Source organism: Dermacentor albipictus, chromosome 4, assembly GCF_038994185.2.
Source record: "Dermacentor albipictus isolate Rhodes 1998 colony chromosome 4, USDA_Dalb.pri_finalv2, whole genome shotgun sequence".
Classification (NCBI taxonomy): Eukaryota; Metazoa; Arthropoda; class Arachnida; order Ixodida; family Ixodidae; genus Dermacentor; species Dermacentor albipictus.
The window spans coordinates 165,366,907-165,380,708 of record NC_091824.1 but is presented as its reverse complement, the minus strand read 5'-3'; the positions used below and the strand labels follow the sequence as shown (position 1 = coordinate 165,380,708).

The window sequence follows — 13,802 nt, the reverse complement described above, 5'->3', positions numbered from 1 at the left end:
AAAAACTGACTTTGTGAACACAAGCATGTTAAGAGTAAGAACTATAGGTGCGTAGAATATGTGCACGATCAAACCGGACTTGAGAAAAAAGAAGTCTACGAAGTAGCAATATAAATGCTTCATTCCCTTCTCTGTTCACATCACATATCGAAATCGCAGCAGGGACGAAAGGAAATACGTAGCTTGGTAAGCAGCCGTAGTGCTTCCGTACGCTTGTGTCATTCTCGTCGTTCTTTTAAAAAATGCAATTGCGACGAATTAGCGTCAACCTCCTGTGCTCATTCTGGAGCGTAAGATGGAAACGGGGCCAGGTCTTGGGATTCCGAGAGACGTTGCGAAGACCCTTCGAAGAAGTGACTTGCACACAGTTCCAGAGAAGGGAGGGTGTGCCTCGTGTGCGCCCCCTATTGGCACGGGGTTCAGCTCTCTGAGGCAGGCCATTGATTGGAGTCGGTTGCCAAATATATGTCGCGCAAGAAGCCGTGCGGTGCCCCTGCGCACTGACCGGTGGCGAACCAGCTCGTGGTCAGTGGCAGCGGAGCGTGTTCCGGCGGGGGCCGTTTTTCTCCGGGACCCTGCGTCGCACTCGACCGTAGGGCGCACTACGCCTCCGAGAAAAGAACGCCGGTCGGTTTGGTTGCGAAATTGCGCGGCCCCTTTCAAGCGCTGTAGCCTTATTGCCGCGGGGGAGTTGGTAGCCGTGAGAGCTCTAGCTGGTCGTTGCGGCCAGTCTCTGGCGTGCTCCGCAGCACAGACGGTGAGGGCGGGCCCTCGTCCGTTTGCCTCCGCCTCCTGCCAACTTGCTTCACCACGCAGACCGCGCAATTTCGGCCTCTGCTGAAGGGCTACCAGGCTGCCTCAATGAGCGCAGACATTAATTGAGTGCATGGGTGACCGCCCGTTCGCCTTGCAGGCTGCGCACCACGGCGCCCTTTGTGGTTGTTGCTAGTTCTTTTCGTCGCAGCCCTCCTATTTTACTTTATTGCATTTTTTTAATTTTTTTACAGCGAAACTGTTATTGAGAATGGGAGCTCTCGTAAACGTTCTACGTGCGCTTTTTTGTTTTTGACGAGCCGCAGAGCACTTCTCTGGTTAGGACGGCCACTCATATACCATAGTGGATATCTTGCGTGCGCGTTGCACATAATTTACGCATTTTTCAACAATGTTGGCTTGAAAGTCTTGGCTTGCTTAAGGCGTCTTCGGCGCTTGGCCGAGGGTCCATCATTACGGGCCCTCCCAAGAGCAATGTGTGCACACTGAACTTGTACCACGTCACTAAAGCTTGTACGTATCTTTACAAGCGTCTTCAATTCTAACCCCTCCGCTGCAATAATATAAGATGCGGCCGGGGTGCCACTGGGCGCCTCTGCAAGCCCGACGACGTCTTAGGCATACGTAGTCCACCCCTCGTTTCTATGTACTACCTTATAATGGGAGCAGCTTCTGTCAAATCTTCCCAGAACGTAAGTTTTTACGAATTGCTGCACACATTAGGGACGTTTAGCGTGTCCGGTATTCGGGCAAGCGCGGGCGGTTTTCCGGTTTAGCGAGGGCGTCAAGGTGAGCGGCCCGATCGGTGGCGCCAGCTGGTGGCGCAAAGCTCAACCACACAAACACAGAGCTAATTACTGTATTCTGCTTAGCTGCTGGGTAAATTTTCGACAGTGGCGTAATCGTGTTCACAATCACGCCGCTGCCAAAAATTTGCACGAGTGGCGAAGCAGGATATGGTGAGTTACGGCAGTTTTAGCTATGCGTTTGTCTGGTTCAGCTTTACAACACCAGGCGGCTTCAGCGCTCACGTTTACGCCCCGACCATCCGGTAATCCGCCCAAACCGCTCCCGTTTACCGGAATAGCGTACAAGCTAAATGTCTCTATTATCGCAATGGGCGAGTCGAGAACCATATCCAGTGGAACAGTCTGTGCCATATGTGAAGAGTAGAGAAAGTGGGTATGTATGTACATGGAAATGCAAATGCACTGAACATTTTACGTGGTGATGTTGTTCGTATGGCCCCCCCCTGCCGGCAAAGTTGTTTTTTTCTTCCACATTCATTTCTAGTTAATTTTCTTTTGTTTTAAATATAGTCTGAAAACTACCGTATGCTTACTTTTCAGTCATTAATCTGAAAATTCGCTCATAAAAGAAAGCGTTTACTTCCCCCAGCATTGATTGGCTTCATTGTTTGATGTTACGCGACAAAATTAGAGCCCGTAGTTCTGCTCAGCCTTCTAAGTCATTTTATATGACTGGGAACCCCATTCTAAACTTTATTAAAATGTGCAACTGTATTTTGTATACCTAGTAATCTGCAGATAACACCAGTGTTATGTTGTCCCGCAACAACGTTGTTCTTTCGATTTGTCCAGGAGGCTACAACCACATAAGCGAGAGCCTTCATACGTTGAACGACATGAACCAGGAGGAGATGGCGCTCGGTGGCCACAACTCCTACGACGAGTCCCAGGAGTACGGCCTCGAAACGCCGCAGTCGCACCCGCCCTATTTGGACTCGAGTCCAGAGTTCTACCCTTCCACGTCCGCCGTCGTGCACGAATCAAAGTTCCAGCCCACCTACACGACGAGCAAGGAGTATTCCAGACGTAAGTGACACCATTGTTATCATTGGCCTACCCTAGTGTAAGCCGACTGACCAACAACTTCTGCTGTGGGTGTCATTATCTTCCATACCTTGATCATCAAAGCGACGTATCGTAAATGATGAGGAATATCTTGCTGATAGCTCCCTTATACCGGGAATATCGTTGGCCAACTTCGTACACCCCTGCTTCTTGCGATTTGGATTGAAGGGAAACTTAAAAGAAAAGTTGACCGGAATGGGTAAACTAAGCTAATTTAATATTAGAAGAGTCAGTGTTACTGTGAGCTGAGACTTGGTAAGCCAGAAGAGACGCAAAAACGAAACACGGGCTTGTATAGTTCCTGCGCTCTCTCCTTGTAATGTCATGAGATGTGGACAGCACCTGTTCGAGGGTAGTACCTAGTGCATCATTGAAGAAGGGCTCCGTGGCATTCTAAGGTAACTGGTGACTCAACCACGTGAGTTTTATGAAATAATTTGAACCAGAATATGTGACCCAAGCATGCGAAAACTAGTAAGAACAGCGTACCAATAACCTACGCATTAAAAAAGGAACACCCTTCGTTTTCTTCGATAATAACCAATGTTTTCCCCCCATATAGGCGCAGATCGGTTATTGAAAATATGTCGCTAGACTAAACTAACATAGTTTAATTCTTTAGTCACACTTTAAGTAGCGTTCTTGATCGGTTGACCCCGTGTCCAATTTCTTACCCTTCCTAAGTCGAGCTCTCATTTCTCCCGTCACATGCTGGGTGCCTGATGCCTTTTTCGACATTTCCTTTGCCCGACTGCAGCGAGGTACTCGCACCACGACATGGGCCTCCCCGAGCGCTACACGGGCGGGCACCACTACGAGCCACCCTTCCAGACGGTCCCCACGGCCGTCCAAAGCGCGGCCGACCACTGGGCGGCCGCCGCCGCGGCCCACCAGAACGGCGTGGCAGCCGCAGCCGCGGCCGCGGCCGCAGCCAACGGCGGCGTCCCTCCGCCCCACCACCACCACCACCACCCGTCGTCGTTCGGGCCCCTGCACGCGCTTCGCGGCGACGGTCCTCTGGGGCACCTGAGTTCCGGCGCGCTGCAGCGATCGCACCTTGTCGGCGGCGGCGACAGCAAGCCTGTCATCCAAGCGGCCGTTTTAGCAGGTTATTCTGGTGTGTCCTTGGACTAACCCTCACCGTTCTGCTTGCCCGTGGAAGCGATACCGTTAGGGGGTGTTTCTACCCCAGATTTGATCTCCTAATATTACTTGATTTGTGGTAATTGTTCTGCTTATCAGACAAGAGAAACTCATCCATGTTGCACTTCTATGACTAACCTCCCATGCTCAATCGGAGGGTTCTGTGCGTGACACTCGGGGTAAAGTAAGTGCGCTGTACTTGTTGGAATATGTTTATATGCACCTATGAGGGGATTGCGTCCCTTGGTGAATTACTGCTGCCACTGAAGATAACTGCGACATACTTAATCGTTGCCATGAAACACTTTTATGGTTCCGACATTTGCAACTGATTACACAGGGTGGTGCTTACAGGGGTAGGGATAGGGATAGTAGTTGCTCTGTTGTATTTGAAAAGGAAAGGGATGTAGTCTTTGTCTTGCAAAGAAATTATCTTCAAGATGACAATGAAAGTACATTTTCTGTACCACTAACATTAATTTGTTCAACTACGATAGCTACTCACCCAAGCATACAATCAAGTTTTCCTCAAGAGTATATCTTATTGCACATTATGTTGTGATCTTAGCTCGAAATCTGCATTGTAATATTGGACATCACTGTAACTCGTGTGCCTGAAAGATAGTATATTTGGACAGAGAAAACAGTAGCTTCTCTATGAGTGAATACATATGCACCACATGTGAAATGTAAAGGATTTAAGGTGTGCTCACCAGTGTCAAAAACCATGTGTTTGTGCATAAATTTGGGCTTGAGCTCAGTGCCTCTCTGATGAGCAAAAATAGAACACATTGTGGGGCTAGTTGTTTCATAGCTTTCAAAAGATGAAGCACTGACAGAGACAGCACACCAATGAAGAAACAACAATGACAGGACGAGGCACTACTTGCAACTGTTTATTGAGGTCAAAAGCGGCCCCATGGCTATACATTTGGCCGCTTTTTACCTCAATAAACAGTCACAAGTAGCGCCTTGTCCTGTCATTGGTGTGCTGTTTCTGCTGGTGCTTCATCTTTTTAGAGCAAAAATATATATCAGTTATCTTAAACAGAGATTGCTGGTTAGGGTACTTTTTTTGTTTTACTTTACAGATATTTATTTTTGCAATGCCAGGAATATTTTAAGACTCTCCCCTTATATATGTGCAAAAATAATGCAATGAAGAACTTAAAGTGTAATATATATTCTTACTCAGGCATGACCCAACTTCTAGCTTCGCATTTTGACTATTGCGGTGTTTGAAGGCCTGTTGCTTTTGTGCATGGCTTTAATGTGGAATGCTACATGGATGAGCTTTGCTCTTGGCTCTGCTTTTCAAAGCATTTCTCACTTTTTGTTGTTGCCTATGGCATTCCTGCTTGTAAATTCTCCTTGTTGCTTGCTGCTTCCACAGTAAACAGAATGGTATTGAAGTGGCTCAGAAGGATGCTGTTGATTCCATGGGGATCGTAGAGACATGCTAGCGCTACATAAATTTGATGGCTTCAGAATTTTGACCTTACCAAACATTTGACATCAAGGCACATTCATCGATGTTCATATCACTGTAGTTGGTCTGGAATATAGCAACAGACTGAGTCACTTCAACCCTCATGCTAACTCGTATTGTGTCATGAAGTTCTAGCAATTAATGACTAAAATTTTTATGCTGTTCAAAACATGGTTTAGGTTTTCAAAGCTTTTATCATAAATTTGGGTGTGCTGTGAACAAAGGCAATATTGTCTTGTCAATAGCTTCAGGTAATGAAGAATGCTAATAATATAATATCAATAGTTGATAATGTCAGAGATCAAGCTTACCGGTATTTCATGACCAAACATTTTTTAGTGCACAGAAACCACAGACCTGTATATTCCCTTTTATGCATGTGGTTTCTAAATGCAAGAGAAGTTTGGTCAACGTATAGTTCAGAACTCGTTACTTATAGTACTACATGCTAGTCTTTCTTCTGGAATTATTCAGCTGCTTGTATGCGCTTAATTATTGCCAATTTTCTTGCACTGATAGGTGCTCATGGTTTTACTGATCTCACAAAGACTGGTACATTTGCACGTTTTCAGCTTATTTCATAGTAACTTTCTACTGCTATACCTGCAGCAATAGCATGACAGCAACTTTGACTGCTTCCAGTCGGCCCATTTCTGTGTTTTCAATGCATGATTCTACCACGTTCAGAGGTGACTTGGACAGAGCCACCCCTCTCCCCTTTGCAAAAACTAATAATTGCTCAAGGTGACATAATTAGGTTATTGCAAGCAATCGTGCTCTGATACGCATGAGCATTACTTCCTCAGTGTAATCGAAAAGCAAAATTTACAGGAGTAAGAATGCAATAAATTCAAACTCGTTATGCGATAAAAATTCTGCAAAGTGAATATTGAACAAGACAGAGCTAACTTAAGATATGAAAGAAGTGTGGACTATTTCATATTGGGATGGGCCCTCAAATAATATATCTCATATAATTAAATGTTGTCACCCACTAGCAGTAAAAGGTCGTCGGTTTTATGGATAGTAATTTAAGTTTACAACATGATTCCCTCAAAGTTAATGCTTTTTTGCCTAACAATTTGGTAATATAGCCCAATGATGATGCTTAATTCTATTCTGATCTTGTTCATCCTCTCACAGGAAGTGGCCCGATTCAGCTTTGGCAGTTCCTACTTGAGCTGCTCACTGACAAATCCTGCCAAGGCTTCATCAGCTGGACAGGCGATGGCTGGGAGTTCAAGTTGACAGACCCGGATGAAGTGGCCCGGCGCTGGGGCGTCAGAAAAAACAAGCCCAAAATGAACTATGAGAAGCTTAGCCGAGGCCTGCGCTACTACTATGACAAAAACATAATCCACAAGACAGCTGGCAAGCGCTATGTGTACCGCTTCGTGTGCGACCTGCAGACGTTGCTGGGCTACACGCCTGAAGAGCTACATGCTATGGTTGAGTTGAAACCTGAAAAGAAAGATGAAGACTGAGCCAATCAGCTTTGTTGCTGGATTTTGTTCGATTTGGTGTCTCGCGTGATTTGAGGTCATCATAGGTGGTGTCGGTGACGTGTGTTCTACAGTGCGGACTCGCTGGACAGATTCCTGCTCACCCAGTGTGTGTGTGCGTGTGTGGTGAACTGACGAGTGCTACAAGACAAGAGACTCTTTGTGAAAGCACAAACATTTTAAAAACGCAGAAAGCGCTTTAAGAGCCTTTTCTTAGACGTATTGAAGCATAAGGATCGCTGGTGGTCGTTGTACCCCGCCGCCTGCAATACAGAGGTTACCTTTGTCTCACATGGAGTTGAAGCATTAGCCTTGCTCAAGCAATTCACACTTCCATCAAATCCTCCTCCTGCCGATGTGTAGCAGGGAGACAGCACTTGCCAGCTGTCAACGTCAGTGGTTCTTGTATTTTTGTCTATGTTGGAAGGTTGACCCTATTGCTGAGATGTTAATACTTCTGTTTTTTAAGGAAATTGTCTTAATGGCACTTAACATTTCATCAAAGCACCACAGCGGTGCACTATGCAATGAGTGTTGATGAGTAAAATTGCAGTTACTCCCTGCAAGCATTGTGCCCAGAGGGAAAGATATTCCCAGTATCATGCGAAGTCAAATCTTTACCACATGTCCTGTTTTTCAATTTTATGCCTTCATTTGCCTAAAGTGCTTCGTGTAATGTTTGCGCAATACTTCTGGCTATATTTTTCTGCACAGATGACAAAATTTTGGTAGTATGGCTTTACAAAATTGAGTGAGGTGTATCAAGGGTGTGCTGCATTTTGAGAAGTTGAAGTTCTGTCTGGCATTCAGCTGTTCAGTTTATATAATATGGTCTTTTTATTTAAGTGAACAATCTGGCCAGAAACACAATTTTTTATGTTCCTAATTGGCTATGTCAGCTGTCATCTCAGTAACCATAGCCTAAGAAGTAAATTGAATTAATTTGTGAACTGGAAAGTCTGTGTGACTTCTGCTTCAAAATGGCTGGGTAAAAAAAGTCCTTAGTTTATTATAGTGGTAGCTGTAGCTACATTCTTTAATGAGGCACCATTCTGATTTCTTCAGTAATATTTATCTCTGAGAAATGTGGCACCTAGCACTTGAGCACATGATGTGTAAACAGCTTAAAGGAAAGCTCATTATTTTATCCTAAGCAAAAACTATTATTAAAGCTCAATGTTGCCAAGTACCTTTTTTCGTCTTTTATCTTTGTTTTATAGTGCATTAGTCACGCAGTCGTTATTGTAGTCATGAACAAGAAGTGTTCTTTTTTTCTTGTTGAAGCGTACCAAGCAAGAAGATACAGCAAAAAGCCAAAGTATTTCACTGTCTCATCTGTTTGCTCTTGGGAGTTTTCTGTTTTGTTGCACATGACATCAACATTTTGTCATTTGTTTTCTTGTGCTTATAATCCTGAATACCTGCCTGTCGATGACAGCAATTATCTTTTTGCGTTGTCATGGTGCCCATCACGTTGCGACTTGGTTAAACTTGTACATAAATACATGTATATTATGAGCATCAAATTTTTACTTCATGAATGTATTTTATTAGTAACATAGCTCGATACGTCTTGCGGCATTTATTAGAGGTTAGGAATAAATATAGGACATGAGATGACTTTAGGACAGAAGCTATATTAGAATTGTGCATTTTTCTCAGTGTAGTTGAACTGCACAAAAAAAGAGTGGATGTGCATTTTCTGTTGACGATGATTCCATGTTGTTCATGTGATGTGAATGACTTCCTCAATATATATCTTGCAGTGGCCGACAGGCATCTACAGTGTTTTGTTGTCCATATAAATGGTGTCTCAATCATAACACTTGTTGAAACCAATTATTTCGTCCCTGCTATAACTTATACTTTATCCAACAACTTGAATGCTTCTCTTGAAAGTGCAGTGTACAAAAAGTATTAAGAAAGTGTGCCGCCAGTATTTTGTCATACCGAAACCTTGTGGAAGCAGTGCCTTAATCTGTTTGTCTTCCAAAGAAGATTTACATATATTTATACAAAGCAAAATTTTTTATATGTTTGTGTGGCACATCCCGAGTTGGAAGTGCATGAACGGGAATGTTTCACCTCTCTACTTCATGTTTTTTTTTTCTTTCACGTTCACGCATCTTTCATGCGTTACCCGTTCAAAGCTGTGCGCAAGCCTTTGTAAATTATTTCCAGAGGTCTCTATGCTTCTAGCATGAAGAGATGATCTTTATTTCTATTTCTTTCTTTACTCCTCCTTTTGTCTTGTCATTATTTTTTCCTTTTTCGCTTGAAAAGCGTCTGAAGTGCAAGATCTCAATAAAGAAGAAAGCATTACAAACTGCCCCACTGGAGGATAATTTACTGGGGACATTGTGACATCTTGTGATCTGCTATCTTCACATACATTTTTTTGCAGACTTGTTTGTAATGTGATTCATTGTTCTCTCGTTTGCTTTACTTCGAATGAATGCAATGTGCAACTTCTGTGGTCTACAGGAAATAAAATGCACATACGATTTTGAAGTTTGTTTTTGTTGTTTCTTGCAGTGATATTGACATAGGAGGAGGTGCAGATAAGTCGAAATGGCATCTGTACCTCACTTCTTATAAACTGTCAATGAATGTACAAGCTGATTACTAATTATTGGGCTGCACTAATAATTATAGCACGGTAAAAGTAAGAAAGTCATCTTCTGTCGTGCATCGTTATACAGTCAAGTTCCGTTGATTTGATCCTGACGATACCGATCAAACTGGTCGAATTACGCGGTGAGTCGAATTAAACAATACGAAAAAAACCCTACCGGAACATGCCATTGATTCACTAGGCAGTATTTGCCTTTAAAGTTAGCCTCGCCGCAATACAGTAGTATTATTCGATCAAGCATATTAAACGGGAACCTGTGACACTGTTACGGGACATAGCAGGTTCCTTAAATTACGCACACTGCACGCCTAATGTGGTTGCTGGCAGGTCTTCGAAGTTTTAGAAAGGCTTCCGCTCATTTGTTCGCTCTCAACATGCCCTCGATTATCTGAATCTTTTAAACTCACCACCTATCTTTTTGCTAGATTTCCCAAAACACGGATGGTTTTTTTTCTCCGCTTCTCAGTGCACGGCGCCTACGCGCACGTATATTTAAGAAAAGCCTACCAGGTCCCCTTAACGATACCATTTACTAGACACGCATGGCGAACAAATGAGTGCTCAGGTCGCCACATCAACGTTGGAAACAGCTCTGAATGGCTGCCAGTATGCTTATTAGGTTTCTAGATGCTCGTACTGTGACAGGAGACAGCGCGTAAATGCCTGTATAATTAAGAAACGTGTACTATGTCCCCTGACACTGACCCCTTTCCAATCTTGGTGTGCGCTTCATCGCATAATAGGACTATATTGCGGTAAAGTTGACCAGTAAAGTTCAATTTAACTGGTAAATGCCAACTTTGAAATCGAAATAACGGAAGTTTAGGGCCATAGAAATGTATTGGCGCCGGACGGGACCTTCAGTTAGAATTGAATTAATCGAAATACCAAAGTATAACTGCAGTCGAATTAATGGAAGTCTATTGTACTGACAAAGCAGAGAAATTAACTGCAGAAGGGCAGCGGATTGGGCGAGTTGGTGTTGCATGGTAACTATAAAAATTCAAACAGCGCATAAACGACGGGACCAGAATGAGGAGGAGACAAACACTACGCTGAACTTACAACTGATTTATTTGAAGCAGGAAATCGAACATTTATACGTACAAAACTGGGCACGCATGCGCCCGGTCAATACATCAATGATCACATACAAACAGCAAACATTCGCACGCGTTGTACCTGCCCAGTAATCTACCCTTTTTGCAGCAATGCCATTTCTTTCACCGACAAGATTAAAGATGTTTTGCTAACGCAACTATTAGATTTTCTGGTGATATGAAATGCTTCAGCGACTTCTCTGGTAGTCTTGTCAGTATGAAAAAATAACAATTTTGTATCGTCAAAATAAGGTACGCATTTGCAAATGCTGCAATGTTTAGCCAGGTTAGTGTCTTTTTTGTCTAATGAATTAGCATGCTCCATTAGTCTAATATTGATGCAACGGCCTGTCTGGCCTATGTAAGTTTGGCCACAAGATAAAGGAATTTGGTATACAGCACCCTTCTTACAACTGATGTACTTGTTAACATGATTTACCTTGCAAGCAGTATTCCGTTTCACGCCTTCCTGCTTCCTCTGAACTGCTGCCCCTAACTTACCCAGCTTCATCGGAGCAGAAAAAACGACCTTCACACCGTATTTGGCCCCTACTCTCTTAAAACGATGTGACAAGGCGTGCTCATAAGGCATGACAACAACCTTTTTTCCCGCGACATTTTCTTTGGGCTGTTCCGAACACTTCAGCGTTTTTATAATCTTATTAGCACCAGCCACAATTACAGAATCTGGAAAACCGGCCTCTCTGCATCTCTGGGCTTGGACCATCAGGCTACAGGACATTTGATGAGCACACGATTTCTTAACAGCCATACCAATACATCCTGTTACAATTCCGAATTTAACAAGTTTAGAGTGACAAGACGCGTAGTTCACAAGAGGTTTTTCACTCCTGGGAGCGTATCTCCAGCATACATGGTTAGACAGAAAAGTCAAACTAAGATCCAAGAACTGCAGGACGTTGCTCTGTGGGATCTCATGTGTGAAGCTCAGTCCAGAACCATGCTTAGAAAAAACATCTAGTAAGCCAGGCACACATTCAGCACCCTTAGACTTAACTAGAATTAGGAAGTCGTCCACGTATCGAAAAATTCGAATAAACCTTCCATTTAGGTCATTCTCTACTTTCATGTCAACATAACTTAGAAAAATGTTGCTAAGTATAGGTGCAATTTTGGAACCAATACACACTCCCGACTTTTGCTTGAATACTTTATCTTCCCACATTACATAGGTGTTCTCTAAATAAAAGGATAAAAGTTCCATAAAAGACCCACTCGAAATGCCACAATTATTTTGGAAAGCGCACTCATCATTTTGGTTTGAGATGCAATTCTGCACACATTGCAGAAGTTGATTATGGGGAAGTGAATAGAATAAATCGACCACGTCTATGCTAAAACCAAAGCACGAAGCCGGGTTGTCCTTCAAGAGAAACTTTACAACTGCCTCCGAGTTAGGCACAACAAACGGGTCAGTCACGGAAAGTGCTGACAAATGCTTATTGAGGTAAGATGATACCACCAATTGCCAAGTTTGACGTTCAGAGACTATTGCTCGAAAAGGAATGCTGGGCTTATGCGTTTTTGCGGAGAAGAAAATTTCAAGCAAAGAGCGCTCCGATTCTTTAACTTTGTTTGCAAAACTTATAAGCCCCATGCCTTTCAATAGCGAAACGGCTTCCTTCTTAATCCTTACCGGTTCCTTATTAGTCACTTTAAAATGTTTGCCTATTGCCTCAAGAGCCTTGTTTGAAAACTGATCCTCAGAAAGTACAACAAAGTACCCTTCTTTGTCAGATTGTACGACGCGCAAATGGTTATCAACCAAGTAATCCACCAGCAACCGAAACCTATTGCTGCGCACTTTAGCGCTGCTACTACTAGCCACAGCGTCAGCACACTCCGATACACACCTAGTTCTGTCCTCGGGCTGAGCCTTAGATGACACATTATGGGCGAAGGCCAACTTTTCAACGGTTCTCAGGCCTGGGTCGAGGCAGAACTTGGGTCCAAGGCGCAGGGTCTTTTCATACTTTGAATCCAAAACGACGTCTCCAAGGACCAGCAGCTTTCCTTCTGCAGGGATACTTCTTGTGCCTTTCGGAAGGGATGCTCGGACCGTGTTCCAAAGGAATTCCGTGAGGTGGTCAATGATCACACACCACTCGCGAAACATACGCTGACCTCGGCATCTAGTTCGAAGCAAGTCTTTGAAGAGCCTCACCTGGCGCCACCACTCACTCTTGAGAATTTTGCATATTCTTCTGTTGTGTCCCGTAGACGGGCGTAGCCAGCCACAAAGCGCATGCGTGCCCAGTTTTGTACGTATAAATGTTCGATTTCCTGCTTCAAATAAATCAGTTGTAAGTTCAGCGTAGTGTTTGTCTCCTCCTCATTCTGGTCCCGTCGTTTATGCGCTGTTTGAATTTTTATAGTTACCATGCAACACCAACTCGCCCAATCCGCTGCCCTTCTGCAGTTCATTTCTTGTACATGGGCTTCTTTTATGTGTCAAAATATTGATCTGTCAAGTCCGGCTGCACTCTCGTGCATCATCGCCGTGTGCATCTGCCGAGCTCGCACCGCGTCGTGGCACTGCCGGTATGATACCTGCCCTTTGGAATTACAAGCGCTTTGTGGCTGGCTACGCCCGTCTACGGGACACAACAGAAGAATATGCAAAATTCTCAAGAGTGAGTGGTGGCGCCAGGTGAGGCTCTTCAAAGACTTGCTTCGAACTAGATGCCGAGGTCAGCGTATGTTTCGCGAGTGGTGTGTGATCATTGACCACCTCACGGAATTCCTTTGGAACACGGTCCGAGCATCCCTTCCGAAAGGCACAAGAAGTATCCCTGCAGAAGGAAAGCTGCTGGTCCTTGGAGACGTCGTTTTGGATTCAAAGTATGAAAAGACCCTGCGCCTTGGACCCAAGTTCTGCCTCGACCCAGGCCTGAGAACCGTTGAAAAGTTGGCCTTCGCCCATAATGTGTCATCTAAGGCTCAGCCCGAGGACAGAACTAGGTGTGTATCGGAGCGTGCTGACGCTGTGGCTAGTAGTAGCAGCGCTAAAGTGCGCAGCAATAGGTTTCGGTTGCTGGTGGATTACTTGGTTGATAACCATTTGCGCGTCGTACAATCTGACAAAGAAGGGTACTTTGTTGTACTTTCTGAGGATCAGTTTTCAAACAAGGCTCTTGAGGCAATAGGCAAACATTTTAAAGTGACTAATAAGGAACCGGTAAGGATTAAGAAGGAAGCCGTTTCGCTATTGAAAGGCATGGGGCTTATAAGTTTTGCAAACAAAGTTAAAGAATCGGAGCGCTC

At 44.1% G+C, this 13,802-nt stretch overlaps 2 protein-coding genes across 8 annotated transcripts in view; both read left to right on the top strand.

The window, feature by feature from the left end:
• Positions 1 to 9,293, top strand: part of pnt (ETS transcription factor pointed) — a 196,753-nt gene extending 187,460 nt beyond the window's left edge. For 6 of the 7 annotated variants that reach the window (XM_065429325.2, XM_065429324.2, XM_065429331.2 and 3 more), the window contains 3 exons: positions 2,376 to 2,609; positions 3,406 to 3,765; positions 6,424 to 9,293. In XM_065429325.2, coding sequence (XP_065285397.1) covers positions 2,376 to 2,609; positions 3,406 to 3,765; positions 6,424 to 6,764 — 935 coding nt within the window. In that variant the 3' untranslated portion in view covers positions 6,765 to 9,293. The remainder of the gene's footprint in view (positions 1 to 2,375; positions 2,610 to 3,405; positions 3,766 to 6,423) is intronic. The other variant, XM_065429326.2, reaches the window with a different exon arrangement.
• A 3,657-nt stretch (positions 9,294 to 12,950) lies between these two features.
• LOC135899928 (ATP-binding cassette sub-family G member 1-like) overlaps positions 12,951 to 13,802 on the top strand; it is a 56,086-nt gene continuing 55,234 nt past the window's right edge. Inside the window, exon 1 of the mRNA XM_065429303.1 lies at positions 12,951 to 13,499. Within this exon, the coding sequence (XP_065285375.1) occupies positions 13,463 to 13,499 (37 nt within the window). The 5' untranslated portion in view covers positions 12,951 to 13,462. The remainder of the gene's footprint in view (positions 13,500 to 13,802) is intronic.